This window comes from Sminthopsis crassicaudata, chromosome 3 (assembly GCF_048593235.1).
Source record: "Sminthopsis crassicaudata isolate SCR6 chromosome 3, ASM4859323v1, whole genome shotgun sequence".
Taxonomy (NCBI): Eukaryota; Metazoa; Chordata; class Mammalia; order Dasyuromorphia; family Dasyuridae; genus Sminthopsis; species Sminthopsis crassicaudata.
This window is the reverse complement of record NC_133619.1, coordinates 334,444,306-334,465,582: the sequence shown is the minus strand read 5'-3', so window position 1 is coordinate 334,465,582 and position 21,277 is coordinate 334,444,306. Positions and strand designations below refer to the sequence as shown.

At 41.0% G+C, this 21,277-nt stretch overlaps 1 protein-coding gene across 5 annotated transcripts in view; it reads left to right on the top strand.

Annotated features, from left to right (window-relative positions):
• Positions 1 to 21,277, top strand: part of SLC12A8 (solute carrier family 12 member 8) — a 161,108-nt gene that overhangs the window by 30,262 nt on the left and 109,569 nt on the right. For all 5 annotated transcript variants that reach the window (XM_074301455.1, XM_074301456.1, XM_074301452.1 and 2 more), the window contains 3 exons: positions 1,887 to 2,033; positions 4,392 to 4,583; positions 9,024 to 9,255. In XM_074301455.1, coding sequence (XP_074157556.1) covers positions 1,887 to 2,033; positions 4,392 to 4,583; positions 9,024 to 9,255 — 571 coding nt within the window. The remainder of the gene's footprint in view (positions 1 to 1,886; positions 2,034 to 4,391; positions 4,584 to 9,023; positions 9,256 to 21,277) is intronic.

Sequence of the window (21,277 nt, the reverse complement as noted above, 5' to 3'; positions counted from 1 at the left end):
TACATGTAAAAGTAGTTTTCAACAATTAACTCTTGCAAAACCTTGTGTTCCAATTTTTTTCTCTTTCTCCTCCCTATTACTCTCCCCTAGACAGCAAGTAATCCAATATAGGTTAAATGTGCAATTCTTCTACACATTGCAAATTTCTATATTTACCATGCTGCACAAGAAAAATCAGATCAAAAAAGAAAAAAATGAGAAAGAAAAAACAAACTACAACAAAAAGGGGAAAATATTGTACTATGATCACATTCCATCCCCATAGTCCCCTCTCTGGATGTAGATGGCTCCCTCCATTACAAGTCTATTGGAATTGGCCTGAATCACCTTATTGGTGAAAAGAGCCAAGTCCATCACATGCATCACATAATCAGATTAATTTTAAAGTGTGCCTTGTGTGATTTTTTTAAAAAATTTTTTTGGAGAACTGCTTGTTAAACGCTTACCAGAATACTCATAACAATTAAGTATCAGGTCCGTCTAAGTACCTAAGTTTGGTGTTTTGACTCTAGAGTTACTGAACAAGACCCTTTGTTTAATTCCTTTGTCCATTTTTACTGTTTAGGTTTCTCCTTTCTTCAAGTCATCCTCCACAAGACAAGGTTGAACATGTCGCTTCTCTACTCAACAAATTCTAGTGGCTCCCAGTTGATCTCTATGATTAAATACAAACTTGTTTGTTTGTTTATAATGAAGTCCTTCACATCCTGACCCCAGCCCAACTTTCCAGGCTGATTGGACAATTTTATCCTTCACACACTATAATCCATGCACATTGAACAACTTGGATCCCTCAGTTATAGCTTTGTTATGTATGTGCCTTTGTTGTGAACTGTCTCACAACTGAACTGACTTCTCTCCATATCTCTACCTCTTAAAACCTCTAGTTCTCTTCAAAGCTCAACTCAAATTTTACCTCCTCCTGAACACTCCCCGGACCACCCAGCTGCTGGTGCCTTGTATTTTCTTTGTATGTGTTTAGTATATGCAGAGATTGTTTTTCCTGAAAGCAGGGATCATTTAATTTTTGCCTTTGTAGTCTTTAATCCTTAGTGTAGTGTCCAATCAGTATTCAGGAAACTAACACCTACCTTCACACCTGTGTTTGTGTGATCTGTGCAATCCCTGTTGACTCCTCAAACCCAAATTCCTTTTCCTGGCCTCCATTCTCTTCTATGTGCTCTCTCCCCTTATTAGAATTCATATTAGAATTGCTCCATGAGGACAAGGATTGACTCATTATTATTTTTTTTGTTTGTTTGTTTTCTCAGCCCTTGACACATAGTAGATGCTTAAATGCTTTTTTCATTAGTTCATGACAGATTTTTTAGTCTGTCATTATTTAGTCCTTTTCAGTGGATCTGATCCTTTGTGACCTCTTTTAGGGTTTTCTTGGCAAAGATATTGGAGTGATTTGCCATCTCTTTCCTCAGATCATTTTACAAATGAGGAAACTGAGGCAAACAGAATCACCCCGCTAGTGTGTCCAGGATTACCTAACTCTTAAGTATCTGAGGCTGTCAATTTGAACTCAGATGATTCTTCCTTACTCCAGGCTTGAAACTCTATCCCCATGGGGCCACCTAGCTGCCCCATATAGATACTAGGCACTTCATAAATTAATTTTTGAGATGGGGGAGGGAATTGGGGTTAAGTGTCATGCCCAGGATCACACAACTAATAAGTATCTGAGGTCACATTTGAACTCAGGTCCTCCTGACTCCAAGGCTGATGCTTTGTCCACCATATTGATGAATTCCCCTTGTCTTCCTCTTCTTCTTTCTCCTCCTCCCTTTCTCCTCTTTCCTTTGCCTCTCCTCCTTTTTTTCCTTCTCAGCTGCTCCTGCTGATGTAATGCATTAATATAGATTTGCTTTGCTCCTCAGGATTCCCTGGCCCAGCCCCAGCCCTGGTGGAAGATCCAACTGTTCGTTTGGGAGCCAGTGCTTTTTGGAACATGGGATGGTGTATTCACATCCTGTATGATCAACATCTTTGGTGTTGTCCTTTTTCTCAGGACTGGCTGGCTGGTGGTGAGTTGTGGGTGAGACCGGGGAGCCCCAGTGTCCCAAAACCTGGAATCTGCTTGTCCCTCCTTCTACACGTCACGGTTTTGGTGCAGCAGAAAGCCAAGGATGTGAATCTGGGACCTCTCCATCTCAAAAGCTCCCTCTCAGACAATTCTTTCTGGTACAGAGACCAGATAGAAACACTCTCTTAACACTGAGTGAGAAACAAGCACATAAAACCGGCAGCGCTCTTTCCCTTACACCAGCAGTGTAAAACACAAGACCCATGGACAGCATATAAGCTCTCCCAAGTGCATCCTAAACCGGATTAAAATGCAGTTGGGAAATATTTAGCAAAATAAATAAAAATAATATAGCTGAACCTAAATAGTGCTAATAGGCGATTTTCTGAGTCAGTATGCAGTCTGCTTGGTCAACTAGTTGGGTCCCACTCTTTGTGATCCCATTTAGAATTTCCTGGCAAAAATGTTGGAATAGTTTGCCATTTTCTCCTTAGGAGCTCATTTTACAGATGGGGAAAAGGAGGCAAAAAGATTTCCCCAGTGCTTGAAGCCACTTTTGGACTCCAGGCCCAGCCCTTTATCCATTGCATCACTCAACTGCCGCTATGCAGGCTGTAGGGATCCTAGTGTGCGATTTAGTGGCACCTAATTCTGTTTGACTTTGACCCCATTGCTCTAGCTACCACAAATCTGTGTGGTCCGTGGTGGAGAGAGATTTAAAGCTAAAGGCCCCCGGCTCAGATCCTGCCTCTCACTGACTAGCTGTGTGAACGCTGAATAAATTACTTGGTCCCCCTAGACCTCAGTTGCCTCGTCTGTAAAAGAAGGGTGATAACATTTACACTGAATCCCTGACAGAGTTATAAAAGTCAAATGGAATGATTTCCACAAAGTGTTTTCTAAACTTTAAAGCTTCTCCACCAATGAGCCAGTATTGTTGACTACACAAATGGAAGGAAATAGAGGCAGATGCTGGAGGAGTATCGGTGAGGATGGGGGAACGCTGAGCCCATTGTCCTGCTAACCTTGAACTTGGACAGGAAGCCCTGCAGGAAGTCATTTGAATTGAATGTATATAGAAACTGAGAGGGAATCCATATTGTGGAGGGTCAGTGTGAGGGAGGGGAAAACCCCAGGAGGTGATTTGTCACCCAGGGGATATGGGTTAAGGGTAATGCAGTTAGGAACCTCCAGGGACCCAGGAATCTGGATCAAACTTTCTCCCCTTTTCCTGACTCATTCTCGTTTCCTTCTCTCCCTTTTTCTCCTTTCCGCCTCCCAAAGTCCTTGACATAAGGATAGGGGCGCCCTGAGGGCCAAGCTGACTCAGGACTGGAGCCAAGGGAGAGAACAAAGGGTCCTTTTTTGTGTGATAAATGAGAGAAGGATGGTGTGTGTGTGTGTGTGTGTGTGTGTGTGTGTGTGTGTGTGTGTGTGTGTGTGTGTGTGTGCTGTCTGAGGAATCCTAGGAACTGGAGCTCAAATTGTCCTCTCCTCTCCTCTCTCTGACTCTGCCCCCCCCCCCCATCCCAAAGCTCCTTGTCAGGCTGGGATTTCTCTTCTCGACAAACAGGTCACCTGGTGGGTTGGGGAGTCCATATGACCGTGAAGGGGAGGCCCGTGGGCGGGGTGTCACCCAGGTAGGAGGTGGGGTGGTGAGCAGGACAGAGTCTGCATGTGGAGTCAGGAAGACCTCAGATGCTAATTCCCCATGTGATGGGTGCAGGGCAAACTCTCTTGGTCTCTGGTCCTATTTCTTCATTTTCAATGAGGACTCAATGATCCTTAAGGTCTCCTCTAGTTCTGAACTCTAGATCCAGTAACTTCCATTTTTACAGATGAGGACACTGAGCTAAACAAACTGAATAGGTAACTTGCCCAAAGTCACACAGATAGCAAGCATTATTATCCCCGTCTTACAGATGAGAAACTTAACACACAAAGAAATCCCTCCTTTGACCCAAGGTCACCAAGAGCATGAAAGCCCATTTCCCGGACTTGGAGTTCTTTCCACTCTGTGATGGTGAGCTCTTGTTTGGCCCGTAAAGGAGGAGAATCCAGGCCCCGATTGAGAGTCACTAGTCTTCCTGGGTCATCTCATCCACTCACCTCTGGAGACAGGAATCCCAAGGCTCTGAGGGTCATGAGTAAGGGAGTTGGAATCCCAAGCCCGGTCTTTTGGGCCCAGCACTGTCTCCAGAGGGGCAGCAGTCCGGCCGGCTTCTCCTGCTGTGATACTGTTTGAGGTGGGGGACTGAGTATTGAGCGTTTATCACATTGCTGAGCTGCCCGAGGATGGTGGGGGCTGAGAGCGCTGTGCCCTGGTCATCCTTAAGTCCCATTTTGTTGTCCCTGGCAGGGCAACACGGGGGTGCTCATGGGCATGGTCTTGGTCTCCTTCGTCATCCTCGTTGCCCTGCTGACGGTGGTGTCCGGCATTGGCGTCTCGGAGCGCTGCAGCCTTGGCAGTGGGGGCGTTTACTCCATGATCTCTTCTGTCCTCGGTGGGAAGCTCGGAGGCACGTTTGGCCTGCTCTACGTGTTCGGCCAGGTGAGCAAGCACCTGTGGTCCCGCTTTTCTGAGCCCAGCCAGGGCTAGGTGGCAGGTGGGTAGCACAGAATTCTCCCAGCCACGCTCCCAGGGCCTTGGCGACACAGAAACAGCACAGCCCCGGGTTTATAGCAGGTGTCTAGTCAACATGCCCTGTTTTGACTTGACTTGGGCTGTGGATGGGAAGGTCACTTGCAAAATGCATTGTATAATGGGAAAAGAATTGGTCTTCAAGTTCCAAGGCCTAGCTTTGATTTTTAGCTCCACCATTACTACCTCAATGAACTTATAAAGCCATTTCACTTTTAGATACATTTCTTTCTTTTTAAAAAAATTATTTTAAGTTTACTTTCCAGTTTAGAATTCTTTCTAAAAACAAAATTTCCACATTAACCACGTGCAGAGAACACTAGGGAGCAGCTTCTTGAATCTCAAACAGGGAAGCCCAACGCTTGGTTTTTTAGGCCCATTTTACAACATGAGAAAAGCATTGATTGGTCCTCCAATCTGGTACCCCAGAAGGAGAGACTTCTAAGGAAGAAGGCCGGTCCTGCCAGGATGGATGGAAGGCTCTCCTCTAACAGGCAAATGAGTGAGAAGTACTGAGTCCTATTTAGAAACAGAAAGAAATGGCCTGAACTCTAAAGGGACAAAGTATAAATATATCCAATACTCATTGCATTAGGAAAGAACTTTAAAGGCATAGTCATATGTGAGTGTGTATGTGTATTATGTGTGTGTGTGTGTGTGTGTGAGAGTGTGAGAGAGAGAAAGACAGAGAGAGACAGAGACAGAGACAGAGAGAGACAGAGAGAGACAGAGAGAGATAGAGAGACAGAGAGAGACAGAGACAGAGAGAGACAGAGAGAGACAGAGAGAGATAGAGAGACAGAGAGAGACAGAGACAGAGACAGAGAGAGACAGAGAGAGACAGAGAGAGAGAGAGAGAGAGAGAGAGAGAGAGACAGAGAGAGAGAGAGAGAGAGAGGGAGAGAGAGACAGAGAGACAAAGACAGAGACAGAGAGAGAGAGAGACAGAGACAGAGACAGAGAGAGACAAAGACACAGAGAGAGAGAGAGAGAGAGAGAGAGAGACAGAGAGACAGAGACAGAGACAGAGAGAGAGAGTTGCTGTTCTCTTTCAAAAGCATTTGCTTTTCCCAGAGAAAGCTCTTTGGAGTATAGAATGTTTGAGATAACAGTAATCATGAGGACTGCTTTATTGCCAGACTGGGGATTTGTAGAGTGATTTTATATTTCACAGCTGTTCCACAACTAAACAGGCTGTGCAATGGGCATAGAAAGTCATCATTTTCCCTTTCTCTTCCCAGAGGAGGAAGACCAACAGCTCCAAATAAGCCTCATTGGCAGGAGCCTAGAGATGCTTTCAATCCTTAATGGATCATCCCAGTTCAGCACAGACCCCTGTGGGGTATAGAAGGTTCCAAGGGCAGAGAGAGGAAACCACAAACCAAAAATACTCCCATGGGAGGGGAAAAAAACCCCAAACAGATAAAAAACTGAGAAATGGTGGCATATGTGAAAATAGAGTTGCTTCCATGTGCATAATAAAGATAGAGGCAAATGAACATTGTCTTTTAAAATTTAATTTTTCAATTAATAAGTTTTTATTTTCTCTACTTCCTAAACCTCACAATTAAAAAGAAAAAAATACAATAAATATACATGTTCCAGCAAAAAAAAAAATCCCCCATTGCCATGTTAAAAAATTTATTATATCTCATTCACCTCTTTATATCTCATTTTTAATTTTGAGTTCATAATCTGTCAGGAAGTGAACAGCATGCTTTATCACAGTCCTCTGGAATCATTATTGGTTCTTGATTGGAATTCTTAATGCTTTCAAAGTTGTTTGTCTTCACAATATTTTTGTCATTGTAAGAACTATCTTGCTGTTTTACTCACTTCACTCTGAATTAGTTCATGTAAGTCTTTCTAACTTTCTCTGAAAGCCCATTTCATCATTCTTTTTCTTTCTGAAGCAATGGGGTTAAGTGACTTGCCCAGGGTCACACAGCTAGGAAGTGTTAAGTGTCTGAGGTCACATTTGGACTCAGGTTCTCCTAACTTCAGGGCTGGAGCTCTATCCACTGTGTCACCTAGCTGCCTCTATTTCACCATTCTTAAGAATTAATAATAGTCTATTATATTCCTACTACATATTTTGTTCCCCTATTGCCACAGTTGATGGACTCTCCTTTAATAGCTAGCTCTCAGCCACTACAAAAATGAGCTACTACAAGTACTTTTGTATATATGGATCTTCGTCTTCTTTTTTTGATCTCAACTATAGGTCTAGTAGAGGTATGTCAGGGTTAAAAAATAAGTCATCTCAGTAATTTCAAGCACTTTTTATGAGTTGCTAATTCTAGCCTGGGAGGAGATCCTATCAACCTTCTAGGCAGTTCTGTTTCCTTCCTTATTGGTCTTTCCAGATGAGTTTAAATCCTTGTCACAAATTTCTTCTGTGTAAGATCCTTAGGACCAGAAGAATTTCTGAGCCAGTGTCAGGATATCATTTGGTAGCTTCCTTATTTCTGGTATTTATATTCACCATCCTGGGGAAATGATCTCCCCATGCTGGGAGCTTTCTTTAAAGTATTTTCCAACTGCATAATCCAAAGAGTTTCTTAAGTGCTTTGATGTAAGTATAGAAAAAAACAAAAAACAAAAAACAAAAAAAACCTATGCAAACCTGGAGTTTTCCCCTCTGGGGATTGATCCACATGTATAGGGCCTATGGCTGTCTTGAAGCATTAATCATGGACTGAGGGAGATTTGCCACTCAAGATATGAGAAAAAAATGTGCTTGTGATTGCAAAAACTAAACTGGGCTTAAAATGAAATTAAATGTAATAATGGAAAAAATGGAGATGCTAATTTTGAAAAAGATAACTTTTTATCCTCTAAAACAGTACCAGTGTAATATGTTCATCACTTTTACTCTTCATCTTACAGAATAGGAATATAAGGGTTTTTTCCCTGTTGCAAATTACTATGGGCTACATATGCTAAATGATAAGGGATCCTTCAAAGACCCATGCAATAGAGAATCTCATAGAATTTACAGTCTAATAGTCCAGGATTGAGAAACGGGGAAAAATACTTTAAAAATAACTGTAATTCTAAGTATCATTTTAAAAAGTGCAAAGATAAGATCTGAGTTACCTGTTATGAGAGGTTGGGAGAGGAAGACATCACTTATGGCCTGGAGAAGGAACTGCTGCTAAGATGTAGCCACTGAACTGGGCCTTGAAAAGAGCGTGGGTCTTCAATAAGTAAAGACTGAAGTACAGGTCTCTTACATGCAGGAGCAAAGACACAGGTGTGGGAGCATGGATTTCAAGATTGCTTATGGTTTGAATGAGCAGGCTGATTTCAGAAAAGCCTGAAAAGACTTAACATTAACTGATGCTGAGTGAAGTGATCAGAACCAAGAGAACACTGTACATAGTAACAAGATTATGTGATGATCAACTGTTATGGATTTGGTTCCTTCCAACAATATGGCGATTCAAAGGAAATCCAATATACTTGTGATGGAAAGTACCATTTGCATCTAGAGAGAAATATGGAGACAGAATATAGATCAAAAATAATATTTTCACCTTTTTAGATTGTTTGTTTGTTTTTTTCTTTCTTTTCTCCTCCCTCTCTCTTTCTCTCACAATCCAACTACTCTGGAAAAAACCAAAACCAAAACCCTTGCAAATCCACATAATCAGGCTAAACAAACGTCCATTTTAGTTATGTCCAAAAATGTTTGTCACATTCTGTCTATTTGGTACCTCCAAGAGGTGGGTAGAATATTCTATTATGAATCTTTTGATGTTTTGATAGATCATGTTACTGATCAAAGCTCTCAAGTCTTCCAAAATTGTTTATTTTTTATGTTGTTATGTTTATAATGTTATTATAACATTTGTTCTCCTTTTTCTGTACCCTTCACTTTGTATCAGCTTATGAGTTTTCCTAAGTTTCTCTGAAATCATCCCCTTCAGCATTTCTTACAGTACAATAATATTCCATTATATTTATATACATTTGTTTTATTTATACATACGCATACATTTGTACATGCAATTTGTTATATACATCTTAGTTTTATATATAGTAATTGTCATATACATTTTTTTAGCCATTTCCTAATTGATGGGCACCTCCTTAGTTTCCTATTCTTTGCCACCACAAAAAGAACTGATATAAATATTTTTGTATTTATAGATCCTTTTCCTCTTTCTTTGATCTGAGACAAAATTTGAACTCTGGTTCTTCCTGAGTTTGAGTCTATCCCTGTCTCCAAACTTTGTATCCCTCCCCCTCTCCAAAGACACAGATTTATAATAAATGTTTATTGAATTGAATTGGCTATTACTTTTTCTTTTCTCTACCTGCTATTCATCTCATATGGCTCTTCAGTGTGTTGCAGGGGCCATGTACATTACCGGCTTTGCAGAATCTATCTCGGATTTGCTGGGTCTCAGAAATATCTGGGCGGTGAGAAGTATTTCACTTGCAGTACTTCTGGGTTTGCTGGGCATTAACCTTGCTGGAGTCAAGTGGATAGTTCGCCTTCAACTGCTGTTGCTCTTCTTGCTGGCTGTCTCCACACTGGATTTTGTAGTTGGATCTTTCACACATCTGGATCCAGGTAAGCTCCTCCCAATTTTTTGCTGAGACATGCTTGGCAAGAACCCTAATCTTCACCTTTACCTTTTCAAAGTCGGGTTAAGTTGATTGAAGTTAATGAGATCAAGTTGGCTCTGATGTTTACTGTCAATTCATGGATTCAGTTGAGTAAGGAAGGGCACTCAGGAAGCTTCGTATTTTGCCTGTAAAAATTTAGTTTTGTACTCAATTATTTTTGTTTAAAAAAAAAACTTCTATTAAAATAGCTAAATTTAAATCTTTTAAAAAAGTTTTTCCTATTTATTTTCATTTTTCCAAGTTACATGTAAAATTTAAATTTTAAAGAATGAAGTAGGTAGTTCTCAAAAGTGATATCTTCAAGAAAATAAATACCAAGGCATAATTTGGCATGCTCTGGCTAGGACTGATCACTTTTTAATTTAGCACTGGATCTATATACTCCAGATCAGAGTAAAATACTTCTTTCTCTCTTTTCACCTTGAATTCACCTTTATTGTTGTCCAATCATTTTTTAGTCATGCTCCCCTTTTCATGACCCAATTTGAGGTTTTCTTGGCAAAGATGCTGGAATGGTTTGCTGTTTACCTTTCCAATTCATTTTACAGCTGAAAAAACTGAGGCAAACAGAGTTAAGTGATATATACAGGATCACATACCTAGTATGTTTCTGAAGTGGGATTTGAACTCAGATCTTCCTGACTCTAAGCCTGGCATTCTATTCACTGTGCCATTTAAATGCCCTTGAATATACTCCAAGTCATAAACTTTTTTTTTTTTTTTTTTTTTTTTTTTTTTAGCTCTAGTGCACCAGGGCCTCAGAACAGTTTGGGATTAAAAAGATTTCTTTCCTTCCTTTCTGATGGCAGAGTAGCCCTTTGGGTGTGACAGTTTAGTAAATATTTATTGAATTGTCAAATTGTTGAAGTTAAAATAAGAGGGTCACTTGTCAGATATTCCTAGATCTATTTTCCTGAATTATCTGAAATAAAGTTCCTTATCTCCATGTTTATTTCTATTCCCAATAATTATATATCTAATTCTGTCCCATTTGAATCACATCTTGAAGCAGGGAGACATCTCTATCCATTAGAGTATTAAGACTTAAGTTCATATCCCAGTCTTGAACATTATTACTTGCATAAGATTGGACAAGTTTCTGCATCTCTCTGGGTTTCAGTTTTCCTATCTTTGAAATAAGAGGGTTGTAGTAGGTGATCTTCAAAATTCCTTTAAAAATCTATTAAAATAGATCATATAATGAGTATCACAGCTGTCTTTGCTGGTTCTATCCTCAGGGTTGTCTGGAAAGTAAAAGCTTCCAGAATCTCATCTTTATCTTTCTTTTTTGTCCCTCAATAGTATTTTATTTTTTTCCAAATACACGTACAGTTTCCAACTTTGTAAGACTTTGTGTTCCAAATTTTTTCCCCTCTTCCCAAGACACAAGCAATCTGATACAGGTTAAACATGTGCAATCCTTTTAAACATATTTCCATATTTGTCATGTTGTACAAGAAAAATCAGACCAAAAGGGAAAAACCATGAGAAAGAAAAAGCAAACAAACAAAAAAGTGAAACTACTTCGATTTACACTCAGTCTCCATAGTTCTTTCTGTGAATATGGATAACACTTCCCATGCCAAGTCTACTGGAATTGCCTTGAATCACCACACTGTTGAGAAGAGCCAAGTCCTATCACAGTTGATCATCACATAATATTGCTATTACTGTATACACTGTTCCCCTTGCTTCATTCAGCATCAGTTTATGTAAGTTCCAGGCTTTTCTGAAATCAGCCTGCTCATCCTTTCTTACAGAACTATAATATTCATATACTATACACCATAACTTATAGAATCTCATCTTTCTAAATGACAAGCGATCCAGCCTATTTACAATTACAAATATTAATTTTAGAAAGGACCTTAAGTACCATTCAGTTCAACCTCCTACCCAATGCTAAAATGGGAAAATTAGAAATGATTTTAGTTCTCAAGTCAATTTAATCCAAGAAGCATTTATTAAATGCCTCCTGTCTGCCAGTGTCTAGCACAGTCCCTTGGATAAACACTGTCACCTCTGAGCCTTAACATAACACTATGAGGCAGTTACGTACACTAGCTACCTTTGCTTCCATCTTATAAGGACGCTGGGTTGAGTCCTTGTCCATGGTCATTCAGAATATAGAAGTGCCGGATTCACAACCCGACTCCCTGACCCAGTGCTACTTGGGATGAGGCTTTTGGAAAGCTGCTGGAGGAGCCCAGGCATTTTAAGTAGAATCTTTTGACCCTAAACACCCCACACAAGGTGTTGTCCCCTTCATCTATGCTTCATTCAAAAGACTTTTTAATCAGAAGGAGAGTATGTACTAACTAAAATGTGACCAGCCTTCCAGTAGACTAGAGCTTGACCAACATATGGACGTTGGGGACAGAAGCCCAGTGGACAGTGAGCAAGATTCTGAGCTGATCCTGGGCTGGGAGGCTTGTGAGAAATCCCAGAGGTCTTGTGCTAATTCCCATGGAAACTTTAGCAGCATTGTGCTGTATCAAACTAAGTCAAGCCAACAGGCTTTTATTAAGCTCCTACTAGGTGCCGGGTGCTAGGCTCTGAGAATGCAAACAAAGGGGAGACAGGGCACCTGCTGCCTCTGAAGAACTAAACATGAGTATCATCAGAAGGCGAAGAAGAGGTATATGGTAGGAGAAGAATGGGAAGTAAAGGCTATCATCAAGGAATTGTAGAATAAGAAGAACGGAGGAGTTGTATTTCATGGACAGACAGGGATGGACTGTCATCCTGGTTGTTGGAAAGAACTCTTGAGTCTATGTCATGGAGCCATTTCAACATTTGTTGAGTGGGAGGCAGCGTAGCATTGTGTATAGACTTGCTAACGGTTGGGAAGACCTGGGTTCAAATCCCACCTCAAAAATGTTAGCTGTGTGACCCTAAGCAGGTTGCAGCCTCTCAGTGCTTCAGAAAACCCTCTAAGGCTGTAAGTTGTAATATAGTTGTATTTTCTTTCTCAATGAGAGTTTTTCACAATGAGATTGCTATTGTTGTGTTGTTTGGAATCGTTTCAGTTATGACTCTGCAATCCATTTGGGGTTTTCTTGGCAAAGACTCTGGAATGGCTCTCCGTTTCCTTCTCCAGCTCATTTATAGGTGAGGAAACTGAGGCAAACTGGGTTAACTGGCTTACCAGGGTCACACAGCTAGGAAGTACCCCAAACCAGATTTGACCTTAGGGAGATGAATCTTTCCGACTTGAGGCCTGGTGCTCTGTCCACTGCATTCACAGCTGCTGTTACGAAATCATAGGTCCAGATTAAAGAGAAATTTGGTGATTATACATTAATTGGATCTTCCTAAGGATGCAGCAGATTCTGGGTATGTATCTATGCCCTCCAAATTACAATTACAGACGTGAGCTTTATGTTGGTGCTGATGATTAGAAAAGCCTATATGTGGGTCACACCTCTTTAAAACAAATTCCAAGGGATTTGTTTCTTTGTACTATGTCTTTGTCCCTTGCACTAGAATCCTCCCTTTGTATTACATTTTGTTTTTCCATTTATTCTTTTCATTCAACAACTTGAGTGTGTTCCCTGTGGTAGGGACTGAGAGAGATATACAAACATGAATAAAAGTGAATCATTAGCTGGGACTTGCAAATCTTTAAATACATATTATATAGAGATTTTTTTCCTTTCTTAAAACAATATTTGTTGTTATTTTTCCATTATTTCAGTTATGTCTGAGTCTTCACAACTCTGTTGAGGGTTTTCTTGGCAGAGATACTAGAGTGGTTCACCATTATGTTCTCCAGCTCATTTTATAGGTGAGGAAACTGAGGCAAGTAGGGTTAGGATACATGTCCAGGATCATATAGCTAGAAGTGCCTCCAGGCCATTTGAACTCAGGAAGATATGTTTTTCTGATTCCAGATTTTCTGGCTGGCACTTGATCTACTTTTCTGCCTATCTACCCCAGTATTTGTTGTAATAATGTTTAAAAAATTTTAAAAAATGAACTTAAGCATTAAACTCTCTCCAAGTTCTCTTCTGATCATTTCTAATGTGCACATGAGGCATCTTTCTCCCAAGTGGTCCTCAGTAGGCACAGCTTCTATGCTGGGTTGGGTTCTTTGCTTTTAGCCAGATTGCCGTGCTTGGAATAGCATTGAATATACTAACATTGGAACGATACAGAGATCAACAGCCTAAGGATGGCACCCAAGTCTGGAAAGTTTCCCATGTTTTTCTGGTTGTGGTCTGGAAGAATTGCTGAGGAATGTGTAAAATAAAGAATTTTGTCCAAAAAATAAAACTCCCAAGCAAACAAAAGTGAATGCATTTATGCATTTTCAAGGGTAGCTTCCAATTCTTCAGTTCTTCAGTATTCCTTTATTTAAATAAGCTCCATGCTTTTCATAACTTCACAATAAGAGTTAATGTTAATCACTATAATTTCTATTATATTTTACTTTAACACCTGTCCTGTGAGGCAGCTATTACAAACATTATTAACCCCATTTTACAGATTAGATATCAGAGGCCAGAAAGCATAAAATGCTTTGCTTAGGAGATCATGTATTTAGGTCTGTAGATGGTAGAGTCAGGATTGGAATTCAGGTTTCTTATACTCGGGTCTAGTGTCCTCAGCTATAGTAAATCTACAATGCTTTATTATAAGATCTTCTAGAAATAATGACATTTCTCCTTGGGTGCATTCTCTACTTTCAAGAAAATGCAGCATAGAAAAGTTATAGATCAGGGGCATATGGGACTAAGACCAGTTAGGGGGTACAGTGGACAGAACATGAGTCTGGAGTCAGAAGTTCAAATGTGGCTTCAGAGATTTACTAGCTATGGGACCTTGAACAAGTCACTTCATCCTGTCTGCCTCAGTCTCCCCAACTGTAAAATGAGCTGGAGAAGGAAATGGCAAACCACTCCAGGATCTTTGCCAAGAAAACCCCAAATGGAGTCATGAAGAATTGGACACAACTGAGCAAGACGCAAATAGGAACTTCAATAGGAAAAGAAAAAAATTTTTTTGTTTTCACTAATTTTGGTTCTTTTTGTAATTTTATGCATTTAAAAGTATTAATCTCAGAAGAGTGCATAGGTTCCACTAGAATGTTTCAGGAGTCTATGACACAAAAAAGAATCCCTTTCTAGATGATGGTTTTAGAGCCATCTTCCAGATTAAAAAACAACAACTGGTTAACATCACAAAGTAGGAGATGGTGGTCAGGATCTGAACCCAGCTCCTCTGACTTCTAATAGAGGCTCTTTCTATTATATGACTCTGCCTATTTCCAACTTCATAGAGCCTGTAATTGAGGGGTTTTGTGTGTGTGTGTTTGTGTTATAAGATGATTCTCCTCTTTACAAAAGTATTCGCCTTGAGCTTCCTTTAAGTGGAAAATTCTTAGTGAGTTCCACATAGCTCTTAGCTTCCAGAGGATACTTCAAAAGCCCATCTGTTGTGCAAAGTGAGGCACACCTATTTCCAAAGGCCCCAGATGACGGGCTTGGAGGCCTTGGAGAAGGTACATTGTTATGTGGGAGATAGCAAAGCCAAACTTGGCTAACAGTTGGCAGCCAACGTAGAGCCTGCCCCGATCGGCCCGGGAGCCAAGGCCGGCAGCCAGCCTGTCTGTTACTGCTCTGCTAAGTCCCAGCTGCCACGATCCCCTCTTCCCTACCTGGATCCCATCTGCTTCCCCCAGTCCACCTGCCCAGACTTGATTTCCCTTCTTTAACACTCTGCTCTGTCACTGGTTTTAAAGAGAACCACGCCGTGGCCTCCTTGCAGTGGAGATCCTGCAGTCTGATGCCTGAGCTTTTTCCCCATCTTGCTTTGTTTGGACATTCCTGGTAATTTTCCATTGCAAGGCTTTGTTTCGGGGATTTTGGGAGGGGATGGTAGTGGTGAACTTCTTTCTCCCGACTGACCCTGTTTCTTCAAACGGGTCTGCAGTGCTGGGGTTGGCCTCTGTGTGGAGTCTCAGCTCTGACTTTTTGAACCGCTTCTGGAGAGGCAGGAGTCTTTGCAAAGCTCCCTTAATTCTGGGAAGGAATGGCCTTAGCCATAGACTGAGTAGGTGAAAGGGCTCCGTTTTTGTGGAGAGGCTTACTCCCATGGAAAAAAAAAAAAAAAGGAAAAAATCTCTTTCCTAAGTGCCTAAAATACTATCATTGCCTTCCCCCCTCCCTCTCTCTTCCTTCCTCTCTTTCTTCCTCTTTCTTTCTTTCTTCCTCTTTCTTTCTTTCTTTCTTTCTTTCTTTCTTTCTTTCTTTCTTTCTTTCTTTCTTTCTTTCTTTCTTTCTTTCTTTCTTTCTTTCTTTTTCTTTCTTTCTTTCTTTCTTTCTTTCTTTCTTTCTTTCTTTCTTTCTTTCTTTCTTTCTTTCTTTCTTTCTTTCTTTCTTTCTTTCTTTCTTTCTTTCTTTCTTTCTTTCTTTCTTTCTTTCTTTCTTCCTTCCTTCCTTCCTTCCTTCCTTCCTTCCTTCCTTCCTTCCTTCCTTCCTTTCTTTCTCTCTTTCTCTCTTTTTCTCTCTCTTTTTCTTGATTTCTTTCTTGCTTTCTTTTTCTTTCTTTCCCTCTTTCTTTCTTCTTTCTTTCTCTCTTCCTTTCTTTTTTTCTCTCTTTCTCTTTTTCTTGCTTTCTTTTTCTTTCTTTCCCTCTTTCTTTCTTCTTTATTTCTCTCTTCCTTTCTTTTTTTCTCTCTTTCTCTTTTTCTTGCTTTCTTTTTCTTTCTTTCCCTCTTTCTTTCTTTTTCTTTCTTACTCTCAATTTCTTTCTTCCCTCCCTTCTTCCCTCCCTCCTTCCTTCCACCCTCCCTCCCTCTTCCTCCTTCCTTCCTCCCTCCCTTCCTTCCTTCCTTCCTTCCTTCCTTCCTTCCTTCCTTCCTTCCTTCCTTCCTTCCTTCCTTCCTTCCTTCCTTCCTTCCTTCCTTCCTTCCTCCCTCCCTCCCTCCCTCCCTTCCTTCCTTCCTTCCTTCCTTCCTTCCTTCCTTCCTTCCTTCCTTCCTTCCTTCCTCCCTCCCTCCCTCCCTCCCTTCCTTCCTTCCTCCCTCCCTCCCTTCCTTCCTTCCTTCCTTCCTTCCTCCCTTCCTTCCTTCCTTCCTTCCTTCCTTCCTTCCTTCCTTCCTTCCTTCCTTCCTTTCTTCCTCTTTTCTTCTTTCCCTTCTTTCCTTTTTCCCCTTCCTCCCTTCCTTCCTTCCTTCCCTTTCTTTCTTTTTTCTTTTTTTTTCTTTTGCAGCTATCCCTGGTAGCCAGAAAAAATTAAGTTGGTAATATCTTAGTAACAATTTCTTTATCATATTTTCTCCCCTTAGGGACTGGAGGAATCAGGGTTGTTTCTTAGCCTAAGTTTCTTAAAAACTGAGGATTTAAGTTGGAAAGGACTTTAAAGGTTATCTAGTCCAAACTTTTCACTTTACAAGTAAGAAAACTAAGGTCCCTCCATGGAAAGTATCTTGTGCCTATACAAGTGGTAGAGCCAAGATTTGATTCTCCATCCAAATCCTGTGCCCTTTTCATTGTACCTCATGGCCTCCCTTGGCTGTTCTTGGAACAAGGGCCCAGCAAGCCTGGAACACAGGAGTTACGTAAGCAAGCCATCTGACACTTAGATTCAGCCATAAAATAAGACCAGTGCTTGCTCTTAGTGGGTGTGCTCTGAAGTTGAATGTACTGTCAGATGGCTCAGCTTGTGGAGAGAAGACTCTTGGTGCCCTTAAAACAGCAGACCTACCAACAGGTCTGTGGTTCATCATGTTTTGGATTTTCTGAACCATCCCTGCCTTGTGAGCAAGATTATCTCAGGCTTATATATTATATTTAATAATAACATAATATATAGCAATATGTTATTATATATTTATAGATGATAATTGAGAAATCGTCCATAGCATATGCTATTGTGCCAAAAGGAAATGAGGGGAGGTAAGTAAAGAAAGCCTGGGGCAAGAAAACTGAGTTACAGCAAAAAAATAATTATTTAGCACTTACTAGGAATCAGGCACTGTACTAATTGCTGTACAAATATTATCTTATTTCATCCTCACAATGAGCCTGGAAGATAGATGTTATTATTATGTCCATTTGACAGTTAAGAAAACTGAGGCAAACATAGATTAAAGGCTTTGCCCAGAACCATAAGTAACCTAGAAGATATTCAGGTGGAGAAATATATCCACTGATCCAGTTGCTGATGTGAGATGATAGCTTAAAAGAAAAATAAAAGCTAGATATGTACATTTGGGAGTATGTTTGTAGAATGCATGGGAGCTAATGAGACTATGAAGAGAAGCATAGAGAGGGAGGAGAAAAGGGGTAAGAATAGAACCTTTATGAACACCCATTGCTAGATGGGAGGAGGAGAGGAAGAAAGGGAGAGGGTTGCTAGGGATGAAGTATCAAGATGAAAATGGGAAGAAGTGACTAAGATAAGGGAAATTTGTTAACAATAGAGTGAGCAGTTCAGAGGGCACAAAGGAAAAGTAGATCTAACCAGGATAGGAACTCCATAGTGAAAGAGATGCAGGTGGAAGGGAGTGAGAGAGCAGAGTGGAAGGAAGGTATAAGGCAATCAGTGACTGAATCAAAGGGATTAGTAGTTTATTAACCATTGGATGGAAGAGTCCAGTCTGAACTCGCATTAGCAGCAATTCCTTTGCCTTATACCAAGATGACAAGGGATGATAGATGCACAATCAGAAGGTATCCCATATGTGGAGGATACATTTAGCTCTGGTTCTGGCCGGACAAGGCTCAGGAAGCAAGAAGCTGGAGTCTGGAGATGTCCCGCTGATAAAAGCAGGACTGAGTCGTTATTGCTTTCCCCCCCCCACACACACATAGTAGGTGCTTAATAAATATTGATTGATTGATTGATTGTTTGAATCAGGGTGCGATAGGTTCTGCCTCCCAAATCCAGTTCTGGGCCTCAGGGTGGTAACAGAAAGCTGTAGCTTGAAGACAATAACTTGGATCAGAGTAACTGTTGGCTCCAGGGCAGAAAGTTCCAAATGAGAACATATTTATGAAAATATGAAATTTAAATTCTACCCTTTCGAAGGTAGAGGGATGATATTCCCTTAAAAACTCCTAGATGTCACCAGATGTCTTCCTCCATAGGGACCACGGCAAGAATGAGTCTTGGGAGTCACATCCAACAACATTCAAAGCCCCTCCCCCCACTTTTCTCTCCTCTCTTCCATTCAGTGACATTGGCCTCCTGGCTCCTGTTCTTCACGAAGACCCTCTGTCTCCCAACTCTGGGTATCTTCACTTACATAAAATACTCCTGACTCACTCCTGGCTTCCTTCCTCCCAGCTGAAATCCTCCCTTCTTCAGGAAGCCTTTCCTGATTCCCCTTCATTTTAGTGGTGTCTCTCTGCCGATCATCCCCCATTTGTGCTTTCTTTGTATGTAGCTGTCGGCACATTCTCTCTATTCGACTACAAACTCCCCGAAAACAGGGACTGTCTTTGTGTCTTTGATGCTTAGCACAGACAGTGTGCCTAGGTGCTTATAATAATAAATTAATAAATGTTTACTGATTATTAACTGAGTGGGTCTCAAGAGGACTAAATCCATGGCCAGGATTAGGAAATAGGGATTCAGGCAAAGTAGAATTGGAATTCAGAATAAGGGTCCCGAGTCAGAACAGGTCATCCTTGCAGCTCAGAATCATCACATGATGACCTAACTTCCTCTTAGAATCCCTAGCTTTCTTCAAGGCCCAGTTCGGTTGTTGGGGCCCAAATCACATCACCACGCTAAAGTCAAGTTACAGTGTGTCCGACTGTGGTTGATCAGACCGCCCTGCCACCGGTCAGACACAAATAAGAGTTACCTCTCACTGAAGCCTCTCCAATTAATGGCTTTACCCTCCCTACCTTCCTCCTTCCTCCCCATCCATCATTTTATTGTTTATTTATCTAAAAACATGTTTCCTTGCTGAATGTAATAGAGTGATGGGTATCATTGGCCTTCCTAGAATGTGTCACTATGAAAATCAAAAAAGGGATGAAAGGTATATGGAACATCCAAAGAAGGATTCCTTTTTTGTCCTGCTCTTGTTTCCTTTTCAACATCTCTCTAATGTATCTCCTTCTCTCCTCTGACACCATCCCCACTCTAGTACAGGTCTTCATCCCCTTATTCTGGGACTATTGCAATAGCCTGCTGGGGTGTCTGCCTGCCTTAAGTCTCCCCACTGCAATCCATCTAAATTGATTTCCTTAAAGCTCAGTGTCTGATCACTTTATACCACTCCTCAAGAAACTCCAGTGGCTCTCTTTTGTTGTCAGAATCAAATATAAAATGCTCCGTTTAGCATTTGAAACCCTTCATAACCCATCTCTCACTTCCTTTGTTGTCTTCTTCCATCTTACACCTCACACACACAAGCACTCTCTGTCTCTCTTTCTCTCCCTCTCCCCTTTCTCTCCTTCCCCCCTTTCTCTCCCTCCCCCTTTCTCTCTCCCTCTCTTGTTCCCTCCTTCCCTCTCTCTCTCTGTCTCTGTCATTCTGTCTGTCTCTCTCTCTCCTAGTGACATTGGCCTCCTGGCTGTTCCATGAACAAGACCCTCCATCTCTCAGCTCTGAACATTTTCTCTGGTTATCGATTCTCCATTCCAAAGTCCCAGCTAAAATCCCGTTTTTACTGTAAACTTTCCCCAATCTCTCTTAATTCTAGTGCTCTTCCTTTTTTAATTAGTTCCTACCTATTCTATAAGTGTCTTAAGCTCTGTACATATTTGTTTGCATGTTGACTTCTCCATTAGATTGCAAGTTCCTTGAAGGCCCTGACTGCCTTTTGCTCCTTTGTGTATCTCCAGTAGATGATTAATAAATGTTTACTTATTGCTTATTGATTGATAGTGATAACAACTGCCTGTTTGATTTGAAAGCTAGAATTGGAGTCAAGAAGACCCAAATTCAAATTACTGTATGATCCTGGGCAAGTCATTTAATTCTCCTAGCTTCAATTTCCTCATCTGTAAAAATGGGGACAATAATGGAACTCACCTTGTAGGACTATTCTGAGAATAAAATGAGATACGTTATTTCAAGGCACTTTGCAGACCTTATTATTATTATTAACCTTAAGGTTTGCACAGCACTAAACATAGGATCATAGGACACCAAATTTATATGCTATTTTACAGAAAAGGAAACTGAGGTCTAGAGCTATTAAATAATTTTCCCAGGACCACTTAGGCAGTAAGTGGGTAAGTCTTCAAACACCCTCTCTATCCATCACACTTTTAATTGAACCATGTTGCTTTCCTACATTATCCTCTTAACAAAGAGATGAGGTAGTTATTAGCAGTCGCCCAAACTCAGTCCTCTAGACCATATGTATATGTATATAAACCTGCCACTCCTCCTTCCTCTACTTGCCCAGATTTCTTAGGATAATTTGGGGCACCAGCCATTGGACATCCTGACTCGGTAGTTAAGGACATTGGGAGCATCTCAGTTTTTGAGGAAGAGTGGGATTCGATGGAATTGTAGAATTCCAGTTTTCTTCACTGGAGCCATGTCACATTATTGTGAGTGGACTCCTGGATCTACTATCTACGTTCACAGTGTGTTGTGACCTATCTCTGGTCTCCAGAGGGATGGACACTCCCCAGGCCTCCCTTCAGAGAGGCGCCAGCAGCCTTCCTGTTTGGGCAGCAGCTTTCAGGTATTCTTTCCACCCAGCTGACAGCTGGCAAGCATCTCCTCTCTGCAGGACAGCTTGGGTGGAGGATTGGATGCTGCAATGGAAGTGGGGCTGGGTGTGGGTCCATTCAGATCTTATTGGAAGGAAGGAAAGGTTATATTTGGGAAGTAATTATGACTTGGAGAATTTATATTCTCTTGGATTTTTTTTTGCTTCCTTTTTTTTTTGTTAAAAAGATTCTTCTTTGCCCAAATAGTTTGACTATCTGGGGTAAACATGAGGCTTGATCCACAGGCTCCAGAGTCAAAGGACCTGTTTTCAGATTCTT